The sequence below is a fragment of the Camelus ferus genome, chromosome 8, assembly GCF_009834535.1.
Source record: "Camelus ferus isolate YT-003-E chromosome 8, BCGSAC_Cfer_1.0, whole genome shotgun sequence".
Taxonomy (NCBI): Eukaryota; Metazoa; Chordata; class Mammalia; order Artiodactyla; family Camelidae; genus Camelus; species Camelus ferus.
This window is the reverse complement of record NC_045703.1, coordinates 5,262,487-5,284,096: the sequence shown is the minus strand read 5'-3', so window position 1 is coordinate 5,284,096 and position 21,610 is coordinate 5,262,487. Positions and strand designations below refer to the sequence as shown.

At 32.6% G+C, this 21,610-nt stretch overlaps 1 protein-coding gene across 1 annotated transcript in view; it reads right to left on the bottom strand.

Annotated features, from left to right (window-relative positions):
- Positions 1-815: 815 nt before the first annotated feature.
- Positions 816-21,610, bottom strand: part of HACE1 (HECT domain and ankyrin repeat containing E3 ubiquitin protein ligase 1) — a 90,611-nt gene continuing 69,816 nt past the window's right edge. Inside the window, 5 exon segments of the mRNA XM_032484430.1 lie at positions 816-2,222; positions 2,772-2,885; positions 6,779-6,849; positions 7,137-7,235; positions 12,917-13,048. Coding sequence (XP_032340321.1) covers positions 2,120-2,222; positions 2,772-2,885; positions 6,779-6,849; positions 7,137-7,235; positions 12,917-13,048 — 519 coding nt within the window. The 3' untranslated portion in view covers positions 816-2,119.

Sequence of the window (21,610 nt, the reverse complement as noted above, 5' to 3'; positions counted from 1 at the left end):
TACATTTTGATTTTGGATGAACTAGAGGATGGGTTATATTAACTCTGTGGTCACTATTTGAATAACTTAATCTAGTCTTGCCCAGCTATTTTCCTTAATCAGTTTCTGACAATATGCTCCCTTGCCTGTTAGTTTTCTTCCTTGTATGATACTACCACATGTTTTAAGAGTTATTCCTATTAGTGTAATCTTCTTTTACCCAAAGGGGAAGAAAAATCTCTAATCATTTTTCTAAACTACCTTGCATTCAACATATCCACAACTACTTACAGAAAAAAATTGTGGGGATAGAATAAATTAAAAAGACTTGCTGCCTCTAGTTTAAATGAGATTTTTAATCCATATAAAATCTTTCTATATTAACTAAATTCGTATACCTTAAAAAATGAAGAAATATAAAAGAATAAATCCTAAAATTGCTAGCTCCATATAAAAAACTATTCAAATTCATGGATATAAAACCATGAGACTTTTTAAAATTATCTCTTCTACATAAATACTTGCAAAATGACCACTCTGACAGAGGCAATGTATGATTATAAACATAAATAAATATTTGCAAACATTAAAATTGTAAGCAATGTAATATTGAATAAGACAGTTACCTACCTATTTGAAGTCAGAAGGTAGTGACCTCTTGTACAATTAAATTTTTAAAATTAACATTCTTAAAATTAGCTTCATTTATTGTAAATAAAGCATCTGAATCCTAATTTTAGAACAGTAATTTTTCAAAATTTCCTAGTTTTTAATGCAGTATGTTGAGACATTTTAATATTAAAAAAACCACAGTAACAAAAGAGGACCAAAAAAAAATGTGTTAAAGAAGTTTTATAATTTAGCCAAGCTTTCAATGTATATGCCTATATACATATAATATACAACACATACTTGTCTATACTGACAAATACACTGTCTACATTTGTCAGTGACAAATATACTGGCTGTTCATATGGGAAAATACATATGTATGTAAGAGTCATTTTACCAATAATGATGCCACTGAATGGTCTATTTTTAGTTTCTAGAGGCAAGGTCCTAAACATTACAAATTCCTCCATTAGTTCCCTAAATGTGTGAGTGTTCATATGTCCTCTAAAAGGTATGCTGTAACTACTCAAGTGTGTCTTTTCCAAAGAAAACTGGTTAGACTATCCTAAAATTTAAAAACCCAATGCTCTGTATTAGGTATATATCACTTGAACTCAGCACTTGAATCATAAAAAGCAAATTTAAGAAAAAATTACATACTTAAATTGTAATTTGCACATTGGATTATGTCTTCAAATGTGCCATTAGATTTAAGTCTAAACAAAATTTGTCATCAGAGCTGAGAGATAAAATAAAAGTAATGAAAACAAATATTGTAAAATATCGTATTTTAATTTTATCTAAAATATAAATTAAAATAAAGCATAAAAAAACTCTGACAATATATGCATATGAAAAACTGACCACTGAAAGATGCAAATAATTCATACAATATAGCATAAGCTTTCATATATAAATTAGGTGTCATTCCGTGAGTTGTTTATTAGTCACACCAGTCTAAACTTTACATAATAAAATATTTAAAAGCTAAAAAAAATCATTGCAATATAGATTCAATACGGGAAAATACGTATTTCTGGCTTTATACACAACGTCAATTAATCCATTCTATACAATAGTTTTCCAAAATATAAATGGCACTTTACATGCACCAGGACATACCATCCTGGATGTCCTAATATAATTTACTATATAGAAAATAAAAAGACAACACCTTTTTAACAGGACAGTTACATAGCAGATGTGGAATGTAGAGCAAGACTTTACCTTAACACAATTTTTGGTAAGATGAAAGGAATACAAAAAAGGTCAGTTTCTACTACTTTCAATTAGCATTTTTTAAATGAAGACCACTGTGATTTTATATTTTCTATTTGTTGTATCACAAACTGAGAAAATTTAAAAAGGAAAAGAGAGAGGAGGAAAAGAAAACCTGATCCTTTCTGAATTTGAAACATCAGTCCTGCCTATGGGCTGCATTTAGGTTACTTTTCTGTTGACAGTTTCCTAAATTACTTCTGCCACTCTGAATTGCACATCAGCAGTCAGATGAGTTTTCCAGACTTCATTATGCCATTGTGTAACCATAGCTGCCACAATGCAGTGCCACAAGAAGCCTGTCCTTGAGTATTTCTTTACTTGGGTATTCAGGTAACTTGAGCATGTTGATGCTTTAAAAGAAAAATACATCACTATTAAAGAGGAAATCCATGAAATTTTTTATTGTTTTGTCTAGTTGTGAAAACACTACTCAAAATGAACATAAAACCACTCTCTGAAATTTGCATTCAAATTGGAAAACCCTGAAGCAATATTAAAAAAGGAAAAAACAAAAAACCTGCTGCATTGCAGTTTCCTTTAGCATGCAAATGTAGTGGAAGAAAATAAGTTCCTTTCAGTCTAAAATAAATAAGCAATAGGACAATTTAGTTTGAAGTGATGGTGTAACTCAGTGATACTATGACAGTGTAACTTGAGTGATTCTTGAACTACATATATTCAATTAAAGTATAAGTAGGTAGTTTCCTCAAACATTTTCCCTACCAAAAGAGGGGAAGGCAAGAAGTATGTAGCTACTTATTTAGCAGCACTTACAAATGCTGAATAGAGATCACTGTTGAGATTTTCCTCTAAATGAAGCAATATAGTAGTTAACCTTTGATCATTCAAAATCCATCAGAATAATTTTCAATGCATTTAAATAAACCAGCTGAACATACCATGTGCTTGAAGTTGGTAGAAGGTTTGGAGTATATGGCACGGCAGCAATTGTAAAGTTTTGCAGTCCACTTCCACCCATGATGTTAGCAAATCCACCATGTGGGACCCTGGAACTAAGAGTTCATACCTCAGTAAATTGTAATCATGCATGGAAAATCTCTGTAATAGATACATTTCAAATTAGCAAAATGACTGGCCTCTAGTAGACATTCATCAATCTGCTGAATAAATAAATAAATGGTCTGCTTGATTAACTCAAGCAACAGAGGCTCCTACATGTAATCTAAATGATTTCCCTGTTTGTGAAAAATATCTAGAGTCAAAGGGTTTTTGTTCTGTTTTTCACAGTGGAAAAACTAGAAAATTCTTTACACTTCTCTTTCCAGAAATTCACAATATCAGATTTTTTTTTTTAATGTCACCTAACATAATGAGACCACAGGAAGGTGAACAAAGTCAGAAGTTCCAGTCATACCAACCAAATCATGGGGAAGATAAAATAATTTATTAAATGGTATTTAGATATAAATCATTTAGAAAAAAAGAGAACCCTACCTTACAACATAAACCAAAATAAAGTCCAGATGGCTTAAAATTTGGCACATGAAAATAGAAAGTATATAAAAGTTACAGAAAAAAAATGTAGATAAACATATATATATAAAATCTTGGAAGTAGGAAAGAATTTATAAAAGCCATTTAGGAAAGTACTGATAATCAACTTGCAACATAATTATAAAACTTCCGTTACATAATTTTTATAAATTAAATTTGTAATTTAAATTACATGAAAATCTGTAGATTTAACTTAATAAAATTAAAAGATAAACAATAAACTGAGAAAAGTATTTGCAGAGTTAATGTCTCTCTATATAAAGAACATTTAAAACTGAATTTTTGAAAATGATGGTAGAATAATACACAAAAAATAAAGACAGGAGAGCCACACCACACAAAATAAGTATACAAATAAGAGACTGTATGAAAATAAAAATGAAGTCTCTTCAGCAAACGGTGTTGGACACTGGAGTGTAAATCAATGAAGTTAGAACACTCCCTCACACCATACACAAAAATAAACTCAAAATGGCTTAAAGGCTCAAACATAAGACAACATACCATAAACCTCTTAGGAAAAAACATAGGCAAAACATTATCTGACATAAATCTTAAATGTTCTCCTAGGGCAGTCTACCCAGGCAACAGAAATAAAAGCAAAAATAAACAAACAGGACCTAATAAATCTTGTAAGCTTTTGCACAGCAAAAGAAACCATAAGCAAAACAAAATTTGACAGCCTATGGAATGGGAGAAAATATTTGCAAGTAATGAGACTGACATGGGCTTAATTTCCAGAATATATAAACAGCTCAAATAATTTAATAAGGAAAAAAAAAAAACGCAATCCAAAAATGGGCAGAAGACCTAAACAAACAATTCTCCAATGGAGATATACCAATGGCCAATAGGCACATGAAAAAATGCTCAATATCGCTAATTATCAGAGAAATGGAAATCAAAACTATAATGAGGTATCACCACACACCAGTCAGAATGGCCATCATTCAAAATTCCACAAATGATAAATGCTGGAGAAGGTATAGAGAAAAGGGAACCCTCCTACACTGTTGGTGAGAATGTAGTTTGGTACAGCCGTTACGGAAAACAGTATGGAGATTTCTCAAAAGACTAAAAATAGATCCAGCAATCCCACTCCTGGGCACATACCCAGAGGGAACTTTAACTCAAAAAAGATACATGAACCCCGATGTTTATAGCAGCACTATTTACAACAGCCAAGACATGGAAACGACCTAAATGTCCATCTACAGATGACTGGATAAAGAAGTTGTGGTATATTGTGCAATGGAATACTACTCAGCCATAAAAAAGAATAATGCCATTTGCAGCAACATGGATGCACCTGGCGATTGTCATTCTAAGTGAAGTAAGCCAGAAAGAGAAAGAAAAATACCATATGATATCACTTACATGTGGAATCTAAAAAAATGATGAACTTATTTATAAAACAGAAACAGACTCATAGACATAGAGAACAAACTTACGGTTACCATGGGGCAAAGGGGGTGGGAAGGGATAAATTGGGAGTTCAAGATTTGCAGATACTAATTATAATTTATAAAATAGAAAAACAAGTTTATAGTATATTGCACAGGGAACTATATTGAATATCTTGTAGTAATCTATAATGAATATGAAAATAAACGTATGTATATGTATGACTGAACTGTTATACTGTACACCAGAAACTGACACATTGTAAACCGTCTATATGTTAATAAAAATTAAAAAATAAAGAAAAATGATTACATTCTGTAGAATAAAAGGAAGAGGCCCTCTCATTCCCTGATGTGAATCTGATACCTTTCCGAAGGTTAAAGGAATAATATGTATCAAAGTTAGAAAAAGTTATAGACTTTTTTAATCCAAAAATTTCATTTCTAAGAATTTGTCCCATATTTTTATCCTATATATTATATTTATCTTGTATTTATAAATAATCATACTGGCCTCCAAACATATAAGCACAAGAATTTCTTATTTGTTCAGCATTATTCATAAACAAGATAATTTATCAATATAGGACAATATAAGTTAAGGGAGGTCCATAAATTGAAGAATAGACAGCCATGTAAAAATTAGATTTATAAATGGAACAATTTTTAATTATATATTACTAAATTCAAAAGTTATAAAATAGGAACAAAGTTTTTAAAATAAAAATTTATGTATGGGAGAAAATTCTGGGAGAATAACCAAAGTGTTAACAGTGATTGTCTTCAGAGACTAAGATTAGAGGTGACTTTTTAAAAAAATTTGAATTGTCTAACCATCCTACATAGAAAATATAATTTTTGTATAACTTTTAATTAAATTACTCAAATCTCGAGGTATTTCTTGGCACTAAGAAACCAAAAAAACAAAAACACAAAAGTAAAAAAAAGGTTCTGTTTCAAATCTTTAGTCTACAATCTATAAATATTCATGTTTTACTTATTCTTTAAAATTAGATGTGTAGTACAACTCTAAATATTTTTCTAATTATATAATTTAAAAACTAAGAAAATACAACAAAATATGAAGTGTTATCTCTAAACAATGTAATTACTTAATGAGATTTTCATTTTCTTCTGTCTATATTTTCCATTTTCCAAATTTTCTATAATGGTTATGAACTACTTTAAAAACAAAACAGTGAATTATATATATATAATATATAGATATACAGTCACAATCATGTTTTTAAAATAGGCAGAAAAAAATAAAGAATATATCAATTTATTTATAGTGGTTACTGCTGGCAGGTGATGGTTCTTATTTCTTTTAATTCCAACTTTCTTAGAAGAACAATGTACATTTACATAATGGAACAACTGAACTACATTTTCATTAATAGGACACAGATGAAATTTTCAGATTTTTTCTTTTATCTTTCTGAACTGTAAGTTAAAAGAGGTTTAAATCATTTAGTTTTCTAATATCTATGATATTTAATTGGTTCCAAAAGTAGATTTTTCAAAGTGAAGTATCACAAAATATTTTTTAGGCCATGAATCTTGAGACTTTAAAGTTTGATAAGAACTGGAGAAAAACTGCTGTGTATGGGTATTATATGCTGTGTGTGTGTGCGTGCATGCGTGTGTGCGCATGAGCACGCATGTTGTCCCAGTATTATACAAATATTGGCTATTACCACTGACTTACCCGCAGAATGAAAAGACTACCAAATTATAAAATATTTTGCTGATACTCCTGATTGGGACAGTTCATTTTTTTGTACCTTAAATAAACATTTATTGAGCACTACTATATATGTTTTAACTTTAATGCCTAAATAAATCTTTGTTTAATACCTTAAAAAGGGGAAAGGAAAGGGAGAAACTGACAATTTAGAGTAATAATTCATTTTGAGTTGTTTATCTCTAAGCCATTAAAAATGGAATACATTAAATTCTTTCCACATTATCATGAAAACACTTCTTACCTGCCAGTAACAAACTGCAGGAGAAGAACTCTCTCCTCTGGAGTAATATCTTCCACAACCTCCCAGAACCACTAAGAAAAAACAACGAAAAAACTTTGCTCATATTTCAGAGCAACTGTAGGCTTCTTAATACTAGAGAAGTGTGCAATATTCATAAAGCATATTTTATTCTATGAAACTCATTTATCAAAAATGATTTCATACAAAGCTTTCATATGCAATTCCCATGAGAAGAATTTAAGGGAAAACTTTACTTTGTTAATTAATGTAGGTTTTCATCCAATAGTGCTGAAAAGCTTACAAGATTAAATGGCAAAATTTAACTTCATTCTAAGCTCTAGAGAGATTTTTTTTTTACCTGAATAACTGGATCTTCTCTTTCATAGCCACTTGTGTATTCTGTATTTTTTAACCAATCACTCACATCAATTTCTGGCATGCCAGAAAGCAGCAGCTCCTTTGGGGAAGAAGAAAAATATTTCATTAATCTTCTTTGGGAAAAAAAGCGATTACATTTAAATAGAAAACCTGCTTTAATTAGAAACTAATCCCACGTAAAACTGATTTATTTTTGTGACAGTGTCTGCATGTCACCAACAACAAGCACTACATGCGAGAGAACCCTTGATACTGATAAGCTCAAATATTGTGAGATGTGGAGACATCTGTGCACTGACACAATTTAATTATGAGAGATAATAGTTTACATTTATATATAAATACATATGCTACAACACTTTACATGTGCAACAGTTTTATGAATATTATTATCTTTGGTTTATATTTATTTTTATTTTATGAATTTGTTAAACTCTATAAAGAGACTGTACTCTTAATATGAAAGTGACAACGAAGACTTAGACAAGTCTGGGTTAGGCAAAGGAAAAGATCAAGAAACCCTAATCACTAGAAAAAAAGGAGTTATAATAATAAAAATAGTTATTATTTTAAAAAATACAAAACAGATTCAGGCCTTTGAAGAACTCTATTCTGGAATAATTTTAATCCTTTAAAGTCAACTTGCCCCACGGTGAGAAAAAAATGCAATTTTCCTAAAAATGACTTTTGGTATCCTTTTTTTTCCAGGAAGACCATCAAAGAAACAAAATATCAAATAACTAAGGATGAAATTAAGAATGGCAAAAGTATTTACCACTATGTTTCCCAAGAGAAACGAGGACATGAAAAAAGCTTGTCCACGTCTCTGAGTCAACCCGTATTTCACAGTTGGATGTGTTTACACAGTAAAGTGAGGCAATAACTAGCCTACGCTTAACACTGACAAATCAGAACAGCAGGATTTGTTATTACAGAGATAGATACAATGTGGTTCAAAATCATTTCTACAGCAACTGCTCATAGTATATACCTGACTACTATAGAGTATGCTCTGAAAAGATAAGTGAAGGTTAAGATAAGCTGGTGTCTGAGAACTCTTGGGTGTTTCTGAGATCTATTCAAGGAGTCTGCAAGGTTCTCCCTTTTAGAACTTATCTGAGGCTGGATTTTCTCTATATTGTTCAACCAAACCACATATCATAATAGATTATAAGCAGAAGCAGGTATGAGAACCCAGTTTCCTCTTTTAAGCCAGACATTAAAGAAACTTGCGAACATGTAAAACAATACCACTCTTCCCACTATTTTAATTTTATTCTGCAAAATGTAGTTTTCATTTTAAAATGTTTGTTAAAATGTAATGCATTATTTGTATATGAATTAATAAAATATTTTACATTTGTTTGAATTTCAAACATAATAAATACCAATTACTATAGTCCACATAAACAAAAACTCTTTCCGTGTAAGTGGTCCTAAGACCAAAGAGTTTGGGAACCCCTGGTCTAGGGTGTGTTTTAGTCCTCTTTGCCACAGTACTATAAAAAACTTCTGCTAGATGAAGGCATTCTGGTTAGTGTCCATTTACCACACCCAAATACATTCTCCACCTCTCTTTGCACATTCTGTGCCCCAGGAGGCTGATCCCTGCAGACAGGCTCTCTTGCCTGCTGGCTACAGGTTGGGTTCCATCACTGGGAAACAGGTAGGAGTCTGCAGGTACAAGTATTTTCTGCTCTCCTCCTGCTTCAGTACATCTTTGCAGTGGTCATGTCTCTTCAACTATAGCTACCACCTGGTGTCCCCTTCTGTGTGGTTTAGGCTCTCACAGGACTCCTCACAATAATTCCTCCACTTGTCTTCAATCCTAGGGGTGACAAAGGCTTTCCGCCGTTGCTAGTCTCGGGATGCCTCACCGTATCTTGTTAATATTCTTAACCTGCGCAGGCATCTGTAAGTTCCTTCATTAAAGTTTCTTTATTTGAACCATCCAGGGAAATTCTGTTCCCTGGCAGGACCCTGATACAAATCTGCCAAAAAGGAATGTAGATGATTGTTACATGTTCTTACAACTCATGAGTTTAATCCTCTTTCCTTCCAGGATGAAGATAAGCCTTTAATAATATTAAGCATGCTTTCATTGTTAATTATTAATAAAAATAACTAAGACTATATTCTCTCAAGAAATTTGAAGCATTTCATGAACATCATATGTTACAATTTAGTGAAGAGGAAAAAGATCTTTAGTATCCCACATAATACTTGGGGAAAAAAATTAATTAAATGAAAACAAATGGATGAAATGGGAATTCCACAATAAAAAGTACATGTAACTAAAAGTTTCTGAGTCCCAGTCAATAATTTATTATTAAAGTATGACAGAATAACTGAATTGGTCTGTTGGAACTGGGTGCAACATATACAACCCATACACTAATAGTCAGAAACTGAGTCATGCAGGCATTCAGATCTGTGAGCTTACCTAGTATTCACACAGCTCAGTCTAATATTCTGGCACCACCATGGATAAATTCATAAGCAGCACAATATGGCCGGACAGTCCCTCAGACATGAGGAACCTCTCAATTGTAATAACATTATAGACATAGTAATGACAACAATGTTGTCACCATTTTTGAACCTGAAGATCACCTCTTGACTTGAGATTACATTCTGTCCACATGGATGAATAAATCTCCAGGTCAGGACACTGACACTACTACGTATCTTCTTTTCACTAAAACTCTAGAATCTAATCTAACCTGTATCCTTTAACTCTAATGAACATCTAGCTTAGATGTTTGGGCCAACTTTTTTAAAGTTTCCTATCCTAACCTACCAGAGCCCCTTCCTATGGAAGACACAAAGTCACACAAAAGGTTCCCAAACCAAGTCCTATTTATAACTCATGCCACTGAGAGGCAGTTTGGCAATACTGATGAAGAGAGACTGGGCTGTGGGTCAGAGAACACGGGCTCACAGTCTGGCTGTAACACATACTCTATGAACATGAGCAAGTTTCATATCTTCTTTAGCCTGGTTTTTCTCATCTGTAAAATGGGAATAATAATACCTACTTCAGGGGTCTGATGTGAAGGTTTTGAAAGTTAATACACATGAAGTACCTGGCAAATACTAAATGTTTAATAATAGTAATTATCATCACTGCATAAATCAGCGTTAGGCCTACAACACTGCTCTTCCCAAACAATCCGACCGTCTGAATCAGCTCAACTTAGTAAAGCCAGAGTCTAAGACAGACTAGGAATCCTGACTTAATAAGAACCACAACTAACAACTTACTAGGAGCAGGAGAGAGGTATGTATAGCTCAAGTGGAAGAGTACATGCTTAGCATGCACTGGGTCCTGGGTTCAATCCCCAGTACCCCCTCCAAAAACTAAACAAATAAATAAGCCTAATTACCACCCCCCCCAAAAAAAACCCAACTTACTAGGAGTAGACCTAAATATGAAAAAACAAAGGAATAAAGCTTTTAGAAGAAAACACAGGAAAATACTTTCATGATCTTGGAATAAGAAATAATTTTTTAAACAGGACTGAAAAAGCTCCATTCATTAAAAAAAAAAAAAAAGAGAGAGAGAGAGAAAGAGAGAGAGAAAAAAGTGATAAACTGAGCTGTGTTAAAACTAAAAACTTTTATTAATACCAGAGTGGGAGAAGATATTCACAATACATATACCTAAGAAAGACTCCTATGCAGAATATATAGATTCCAACAAATCAGTTAAAAAAAAAAAACAGAAAACACAACAGAAAAATGGACAAATCACTTGAACAAACACTTCAAAAACAGAGTATACAAATGGCCAATAACCATATAAAATGCATGCTCAACCTCACTGATCATCAGGGAAATGTAAGTTAAAAATCTCCAGGAAATACCACTACTATTCCACCAGAATGATAAAAATAAAAAAGACAGGAAGTATCAAATGCTGGGAAGGATGTGGAATACAGAGAACTCTCATATCTGTTGGTGGGAGTGTAAACTGACACACCGCTTTGGAAAACTATTTGCTAGTATCTACCCTAAGGGTATAAATGCACACCCTGTATCCCAGCAATTCCCCTCCAAGGTAAATAATCTACAGAATGCATACATATGTTCCCCTAAAGACATGTACTAAAGTGTTTGTAGCAGCACTGTTTCAAAAAGCCCGAAACCGTAAAGTACCCACCAAACACTCATCAAGAGTAGAAAAGACAAAAATAAAGTATATTGACACAAAATGAGGTACTACAATGAAAATGAACACATTACAACTGCATGTAACAATACGTATGTTTCTCACAAACAAAAAGTTGTGCTAAAGAATTTAGATATATTCTAGGTGATTATTTCATCTGCATTAGGTTTAAAAACAGGTAACCTAATCTATATTAAGTCAGGAGAGTGGTTACCCATGAGGGGTGGGAGTGACTGGAAGAGGACGTGAGTGGGATCCGGATGCTACAATTTCTCAGTTTCTTAATCTGGGTGCTGTTTCATAGGTGTATTTAGTTTGTGAAAATTCATCAATTTACACATTTATGATGCATGTACTTTTCTCTACGCATTCTGTAATTCAATAAAGTTTCATAAACCTTATCAGTATCAGTAAGTTATGAGGTGAAGTTTTTGTCAATTATTTGTGTTGTTACTTGTTTTTTATACATAGGTCCAGAAAATAATGTAATATTCTGTTTAACAGTTCATACATACTCCTCTACTTTCAAATGCTCAAATAATAACTTTCATGGTCATGCAAAAACTAGAGAAGTCTATGCTAAATGAAACCAATAATAAACCTAAAAAACACAACCAAAATACTCAAAACTGACACTTAATGAAACTAAGTCACAATGGACTTAAAAATTAATTAGCAAATTTTGTCCACTACTATACTAAGATATACTATATAAGTGATGAATTAAAATACTGGTATATGTAAAATTAACAGTACACACCGATATACTTATTAATACATTAAAATGAAAGGCATAGGGTGAAACTAATTTTATGAGACAGAATAAAAAACAAAGGATACTAAAATTTCTTACTCCAAATTGTAATTTTTTAAATAAGAAAGCAGTTACACTCATTTAAAATACTGTGTGGTTTTTTTTTTTTAAGAAATTAGACAATTCAAAGAGTTTGAAAATAATTTACTAACAAAAATAAAAGAGGAAAAAGGAAAGGGGGTAAATGCAGGCATAAATTATATAAAATTAGAAACCCTGTTAGATCATAGTAACAGGCAAACTGAAGAAGCAAAACAAACCATTCCTTAGAGACGAGGGGCCAACAAAGACAGTGGACTCCATATAGTTTAAAATGGAAAATTATAAAAGCATAATACATGATGAATTATAAGCTGGAGAAGATAACAAATACAAGAAAACCCCTCAATCAATTTTTCTTTTCAGAAATACATAAAGTTAGTATCAGTATCCTTTACCTCATTTGGCCAAACAAAAAATTCAGAAATTATGTGAATATTGCTTTGGGGAAGACTGGCTTCAATATCTCCCATAGAGAATACTTTGGAAATACATTCCATTTTTGTTTGTCACCACCTCACTCCATTTCACATTAAAAAACTGTTAATCTGGTTATTAAGCTTAACAGAAGCACGATCACAAATCTTATAACAACTCTCTAAATGTGACTATTAAACCATAATGTCTTACATCATTCCATTCATCACTGTGCTCCAAAATTATTTCTGAATTACATCAACTGGAGTTTTGTGTTGCTGTGTTGTGTAACAACAAAAGAACTGATGTCTTTCCTTACCAATTCATATTCATCAAAAAGTTGTATAAGGGAGGGTGGAATGAACATATGAAAGCCCTGTAAAAAAGCATTGATCTGAGGCTGAATGGCTCTTGTCATTCGAAGTTCCGTAACAAGCTGGACGTATTCCGCCTGTCAAAAAAAAAGAAAGTTTCTGTGATGATTTTTAAAAATTTCATGTACTTAAAACACTGTTGATATGATCATTTCTTATTTAAGAGGTAAAGGTTCAGCATTAATTTGGCACCAATATTCATCCATCTCAGCAAACCAGTAATCTACCATTCCTAAGCTGTTTAAGCCAAAATCCTAGGAATCAATCAACCAGGTTTCTCTCACACCCTCTATCAGCCAGTGCTATCAGACATACCTTCAAAAAGTATTCTCAGTCGGACCTTGTCTCACCACCTCTACTTGTAGCACCTCGGTCCAGGCCACCAGCTTCTCTCACCTGGATTACTGCAACAGCTGGTGGTGCTGCTGCCATTTTTGCCTCTGTACTGCTGCTTCTCCACACCAGTGACTTTTTTAAAAAAATACTTTTTAAAATTATATAATTCAGATCACATAACCCTGCTTCTCAAAACCTTACAATGACTTCCCATGACATCTGGAGTAAAGTTCAAATTTCTTTCCTGGTCCATAAGGCCCTAAATGACCCCGCCTCTCCCCTGCTCTCTCATCTCATGTCCTGCCACTCTTCCCCGCCCGGCTCCCTCACTCTCTCTCCCCAAACACAAGCTTTTTCAGGCCTCAGTGTCTGTGTGCTTCCTGCTATCTGTGACTGAAACGTCTCATTAGATTGTAATCTCTCTGCAAGCAGGGGCTGTTTTGTTTACCAGTATATATGTTCAGCTCTTAAAAAATGGCTTCCACTTTCTAACTGTTCAACAAATATGTGATGAATGTATACATTCAACAAAGTCATTTAAAACACACTTAGAACTAGATAAAATGGTTCATTTAAGTGTAGCCTATTTGATTCTGAGTTAAGGTAAGCTACTTTCACACATTTTATTTTAAAATACACACCATCATCATTGAAAATAGTGTCATGAGAAATTTAACTAGGACTAAAAATGTATTTTAGCTCAGATCAGAATGAATTACCATATATTTCTGTACATAAACTCTATCCATTGTTACCATTCATATATTTTAAAGTCCATCTGAGTGGAACTTCAAGAATTAAAAGCAATATGCTGTATATAGTTCTCATCTCCCAGGAATGAATGCTTTCAACATAGAAGGAGAAAGTCTGTTTTAGGTCTCTTCCTTTGGTTTTTTTTTTTGGCACTAATCTGATGCTCTATTCACCCCAAAAAACCACAGGCACTGAGCCAGCAAATTATATATGACTCTGGCTATGAATTCTCCATACATCTCAGAGCTACAGAAGGGTCACAAAGGATTGCTCACAGCTTTCCCCACACCCCTCACGGCTCTTCCTTGTGCAACCTGGCCCAGGGAAAGCTGCCGGCTCTGCTATTCAATCTATTCCCACCCTAAATCCCACTCCCTGCACCCAAAGGTTTCCCCACTGTGTAGGATTTAATTAGTTTCTACAAGTTACACTCAGGTAGTTATTAGAGAGAGGGAAACAGAAATGCTTCCCAAACAACCAAACAGAAACATAAACAAAATTTTCAGGGTCCAACCCACTAACATACAACACACTTCCAAGTGGCAACCAAGTGGCAATCAGCATTAGCACATGCTTCTCTTTTAACTGATGTCTGCTCTAACTAAAACTGCTTACTGAACATAATAAAATTTTTCTGCCCCATTCACTCACTATCTATGTATTTTAAGTGCTATATGAGATCCTATCTTCCCTTAACGGGAATAGCTTTTTCCCAAGAGGTTTTGCTTTCGTAAACTTAAGGAACAATTCAACAGTCATTGTTCAAGGCCTCAAATTAGGAAGCATGAACTGTTCAAGTATACTTTACCTATTTTCATTTGCCACTGCATTCCAAATTTATCAGAACAGTACACATTTTCTTTTCTATCAATTAATTCCTATTATTTCCTTATACATTCTACTTTTAAAAATTAATTTTCATAAATATACTAACATCCCCTCTAATATTAATTATTTCCCACATTTTTTCTGCAACTCTGGCCCATAGTTACTGAGTATCAATTTGTGAAAATCTGCAACTTCAGATACCAGTCTCCATATTAAGTTAATTTAAATGTGGATGAATCTTGGTCTAAATTATTTCTCAGTAAGACAATAAAATCCTAGCCATCACAAACTCTCCTGAATTGTTTAGTAAAATAAGAGTTTTCCAGGTAGTTGAAAATTAACTATTTAATAAAAAAAATCTAAATCCAACTGCTTCTAAAATGTTTCCCTACCTCCTTAAAGAGCGTATCTTCAAACAGAATAACACATATTAACCTGTTCTTGATACAATTATTACTATGAACATCCACTATTATTATTCACTAACATTTTGACAGTTCATGCTGTGCAGAAATACACTGGCTGCATTCCCACTACCTACAAAAGCATCCAAGTGACTCACCCCTATACTTTATGCCCCTGGGTAACTATATCAAATATCGTAAATACTTTAAGAAAACAGTTGACATGTAGATGACAATCAGTCCACAAAACACAGACATAAAGAGTTGCACAAATAAACATTAAATGTAAATGAAATCTAAAATCCCACTTTGTTCTAAGGTATTTAAAGAGAGGATATAACTTGGGGGTAGGGGATCTTTTATTCCCAATAGATGGCATATCCTAGGAGGAATATTTGCTCCCACCTGAGTTTTGCTGTTAATTCTTTGAGAGTATAAAATAATACCAGATGCCACAGAATTAAATTGGAGAATTAACCATATAAAGAATCTGAGTTAGTACCTGTACTGGTAAAATAGTTATGTTAATATTCATGTTAATATTTTAAAAGTTTTCAACTTAGAAAGACTCAGCATAGACAACAACAATTAAAAAAAGAGCCTTAGCAACTTCTTTCTAGCTCAGAGGCTGCGCCTCATAACTGATATAAGGTAAATAAGAAAAAAAAAGCTGCAAAGGGAAAAAATAAAAAACACTAAGATTGAGATTCAATTTTCAGGCATTATGTTCCAGTTAAACTACATGTCTAGTTACAGAAACACTTTAAGAATCTCCTAGTCTTCTGAATGTGTGGAATGAATAATATCATGTCTGGAAATCTTAAAATTTTAACCTTTTTCAGGCTTTGAACCTAAATTATGTCTTTTTTTTCTTTTTTGTCCACATTAAGTTTTTAGTAGCTGGTATGCATTTACACTTATAGCACATTTCAATTCAGATGATCCACAGTCCAAATGCTCAACGTGTACATGTCCTGGACAGTATACTTCTAGAAAATACTGCAGGAGGAGCCAATCCTTCCAGATGAAACCAAATATACAGATAACATGAAGGCAATTTCTTTACATTTTAAATGTACTAAATCATGTTAGCTTATGAGGAATGGTGGTAGTTTTGAAAACTGACACTTTTCTTTGAAGCTATTTTTCTTCTTGAAAATTTTTTTCATGATTTCATGAAAGATATCTAAATAAAGCATATATATTTTTATAATAGTTAACTTTTAATGGTGAAAACAAGATGTTCTTATTCCCCCTAATTAGAATGATAAACTTGGACACATTTGTAAAACTGTTTGGAACAGTTATTTTTATTTTTAAATTAAAAGTTTAAATGGCATTATGACTGGCATAATTGAATTCACTGTTTGAATACAAATCCTTTAGTAATAAAAGCTTCTTTCCTGGGCTTATTTATCCACCTGGTTATTATTGCTCTGGTACATTAGAATTCTCATTGAAAATTTATTCACTGAAAGATCAAAGGATACCTGTTTTCTTCAGCAGGAAGAAGTAAATATAAGAAAATGGAGTGGCACATTTTTACAATGTAATACTTTTTATATAATTTATTCTTTACCAGTATATTCTTATTTTTAAGATCACAAATCAGTTACAAAGATTGATAGTCTGGTAAAAATCCTACTTCTTCAGTTTCCTTGCAATAAATTCAGTCATTAAAAACTGATTCTTTAGGTTATCATTTCATAGATTTGGTGATTTTTAAAGTGAGTTTTTAGAATATACCAACTAAAATGCTGAGGAAATATGTTCTCCATGTCTACAGGAAGATAGTAAGGATAATTTAAAACCCAATCTAATAATATACACATACACTCAGTATGGAGAACCTTAGATCTAAACTGTTTTAAAAGTTTTCAGGGTAATAAAAAGATCTCACATGGTATATTTTTCTGAACATGCAAACAAGTAATTCACTTTAATAATCTATATAGACAAGTTTGTATTTTTGGGTTTACATGCACATCAAATGTATCTCTATGTGAAATAAATCAGTGAAACTAGCAATAAAATATAAGGTATTAACCATACAAAAATGAAATGGAGGAAAACATACTAAATTTGTATTTGCTACCTTGTTCATATTCACTACCTTAGTTAACGAGAGGCCAAGCAGTTATACAATCACACAGGCCTCGATTTAAACTGAGGGTCCACCAGTTACTAATTCTGAGCCCTTAGACAGTTATTTAATTTCTAAAGCAATACAGTGTCATAGTTAAAGGCTGAGGCTTGAAATTTATTGACTGCTTGGGTTCAAATCCACCATTTATTAACCATATAATTTGGAGGAAAGCTACTTAACCTCTTTATGCCTTAGTTTCCTCACCTGTAGAAAGGGGTATTTATACCTCATAGGACTGTTTAAGAGTAAGGTAATACACATAAAGCACTTTTAACAGTGCTGAGCATATTATAAGCACCTGATAAATATCAGATGCTTTTATTAATAAAGCTGTTTCCACAACGAATTAACAGAAATAACTATCTTACAAGGCTGTTACAGTGAGAGATGCACAAAGAACACACTTCAAATACACAAGAACACAATACAAATACACAAAGTACTCAATAGGCAGTGGCTATTATCATCACCAGAAAATAGAATTGATGTGATGAGGTTGAAGACAGGGTGGATGACACCACCATCCACCATTCCGGAGCCCATCCACGTAAGTGGCTCATCCTCTGTCCTCTTTTTTTTCACCTTCCCAAACAGTTAATTACCATGTTCTAGAAATTCTACATCCTCAAAAGCTATCTCATTTTCTCCATCCTCACTGTCATTGTCTTATAAAATCCCTCCTGCGTGCTCCCCAGACCAATGCCACAATCATTTATCAGTTGCCCTAATTCCAGTATTGCCCCATTTCAACCCATTCTTCACACTCCAAGCTGAATTTGGTTTTGTCTTTCTTTTTTTTCTCTTTTTTTTTAAGGTTTTGTTTTTCATTTAAAAAAAAAAAAAACAGAAATTTGATGATGTCACTGTCCCCTAGAGCATCTGTAATCATCCCCAAGCCTTCGGAATAATTTTCAAATTTCTAATTGTGTATGCAAATTTGGCCCCTGTCTACCTTCCCCACCTCATCTTTTCCCACTCACTCTGCAATTTGAGCTGAGGTCTACAACTCTGATCTACCTGTGGTTCCCCAAATATATCACACTCCATCATCTCTATGCCTTCTGTAAGCGCAGAACATTGCCTTCTCCCTTCCTTATCCTTTCTGATCATTAATACTTTCCCTCTATTATTCAACTTCCATGCCACCTCCTCCATTCCCTGATATTCTTTCTGTCCTATCCTACCCCATTTTTTTCCCCTCAGCCTGAATGAACTTTATGATTAGTATTAGTAAAAGTGTTGTTAACACTTAAAACCCGCGAAGCTTACTCTTCAGTTCTAAGAGCTAGAATTGAAGGTCTAGCAAAAACATGTCACCCCTAACTTAAGATTTTATGGTTCCGCGGGGTTGGTACAGCTCAGTGGTAGCGGGCGTGCTTAGCATGCACAAGGTTGTGGGTCCAACACCCACGACCTCCATTAAAAATAAATAAATGAAAAAACCTAATTACCTCCCCCTACCAAAAACAAACAAACAAACAAAAGATTCTATGGCTCTACAGTTTTAACCTTTGAGTCAAGAATTTAAAAGTGAAATTGAAAAAGTGAGAGCAAAACTTTTTATTTATTTATTTTAATTTTTTCTTGGGGGCGTAATTAAGTTTATTTATTTATGTTTTTTTAGAGGAGATACTGGGGATTGAATCCAGGACCCCGTGCATGCTAGGCAAGCCCTCTGCCACTTGAGCTATACCCTCCCCACCAAAACTTTTTAAAAAGCTGAAAACACTATTTAAATGTAAATGTTCAGCTCCTGGTAATTCAGCCATTTTCTAAAGTAAAACCAAGGGGATTTTTTTTCCTCTAGATTTTAAAACAAATCTTTGACAGATACAAAATTAAATTTAAAAGCGTATTTTATTTCAAATGTGGAACTGATAATATATTGTTCTGCCTACATTACTTGTATTTATCAATGTACTTCTTTTTAAACAAAAGTACTTTTTCTATTTGGTTTCGGACTATAATTACCAAAGCCTTTCAATAAAATGTAAGAATAAATGACTCCCCCATGTGGAGATCAGCTTACACAGACTCTTTCTTACTAACAAGCTTGGCAAGTCATTTAAGCTTTAATATGCTTATAAATTCTGAAGTTGAACTCCAAACGTGACAATTATAACTTTATACTTATAAAGATAAGTAAGTAAAAGGCTAACCCTAGAGTAACAGAAAAGTTCATAACAGGAATGTATGTTAACAAATAATAATAATACTTCTAAAGAATGTGGTTTGAAAATTTTATTTGTAAATTGAATACTTTAACAATTCCAAGTACAGTGATCAATTTAAGATGTAGGGATGTTTCTAAAGATTTTTAATGTTAAAAAATTAATCAAGTTGCTTACTGAATAAACATTAAAGGTTTAAGCATGATATATAATTACACTTGATTCTTACTGGTAATATTAGAAAATGAAGAGGCTCAATTTATTGTGAGAAATGTTTATATTAGAAAAACAAAAGTTGAAAAGAACTAACTTATTAGTGATGAAATCCTGCTTTTAAAATCTCTATTACCAAAGCTAATCATTAAAAATAAAGTTAGCCTGTCATTAACAAAGCAATGCCAGTATAAATAAAAATGTGTTAAACTGAGAAACAAAAGTTCCAGGCTCTGTAATGTTATAGTAGTATTCTGGCCTCAGGTTAGACTCATAATGAAGGGTATACCTTCAATGAAATATATCCTAATTTGTTGTTATTTATTAAGTATCTTCTTTCTGGACCTCAATAAAAGACACAAATGCAAAAGAATTAATAAGATACACCTTCAAAAAAATCTAAGCAAAAATCAAGTCATAGTGGAGGGGGCTGTTAGGAGATGCAAGTGTAAATATAGCTATCATGCAATTGCTAATGAGTCTTTCCACTTTGTCATGTAAAATATATCTGAGAGGAGTGACAATGCACTCACCAGATAGTGCATACACAGAGAGGAATCACCTATGAGGTTTTCTTGTGAAAAACAATCATTTGCTTATAATGAAGATTCTGACTTCGTTACTCCTAATTGAAAGGAAGTCTCCAGGGTAAAATAAAATAATAAAAGCACTATGAGGCAGACAATCTAATAATTAGAAGATTTAAAAAATACTTTCATTCACTAGCAAGCTGATATAGATTTTAAAACTTAATTTAAGCATTTTACTATTTTAATCTTCTAGAGCTTAACATGACTCATTATATTAAAATCAAGTAAGATCTCCAAGATGATTAATTTTGCTAACATGATGACGACTTGAAAAATATTAGACTTGAAACTGGGAGAACTGGGTTTTAGCCCCAGATTTACTAGTAAATCTTCAGGCTTCAACGCCCTCATGGGTAAAATGAAAGGACAGAGTAAAAAAATTTCTAAGTATAAATGTGCAACAACGCAGCTCCTGATTTTATTTTCAAAAACTGAATTTTATGCTTTTTTAGTATGTATATAGAATCTAAGTTTCAAAAAGTAAAATTATGTAGTTTAATTTAGGTCTTCATTACTGTACCTATGTGAAACATAAGAATCTCTTCTTATAGAAAACCAGCCAATAACTACTAACTTCTAGCTTTTTGTTTTTTTTTTAATTTACAAAATGCTAAGAACAATCCTATATGGGAGCTATTATTATCTCAATTACACAGAATAGAAACTGGGGCTCAAAGAGGTTAAAACATGGCTAAGTCTTTTGGCCTTTGAAAAAAAAAACTATATTTTACTAAATTTCTAGTCTATAAAATGATTCAATGGATATACTTTTTTATAGTTAGCTGATTCTGTCCATTTTATTTTATTTACTATTATTTTTTGGTGGGGGCAGGTAATTAGGTTTATTTATTTATTTATTTATTTTTAATGGAGGTACTAGGGATTGAACCCAGGACTTTGTGCATGCTAGACATGCATTCTACCACTGAGCTACACCCTCCCCCTATAGTTAGCTGATTCTGAAGCTGTCTTGGAATTATAATCCAACTGAAGGAAAGGAAAAAAGTTTTAGTCCTATTTAACCAGAAGTTGCTTCTGGTAAGTGACAGAACCAGAATTCTGAAACCAAATTTTCTTGACTCCCAATTTCCTACATAATATATATAAAAACATAAAATAAAACTGTATTATATATTAAAGTAACATAATTTTCAACAGTGTATTTAAAACATGCACCAAATTTTAAAATAATATGTAC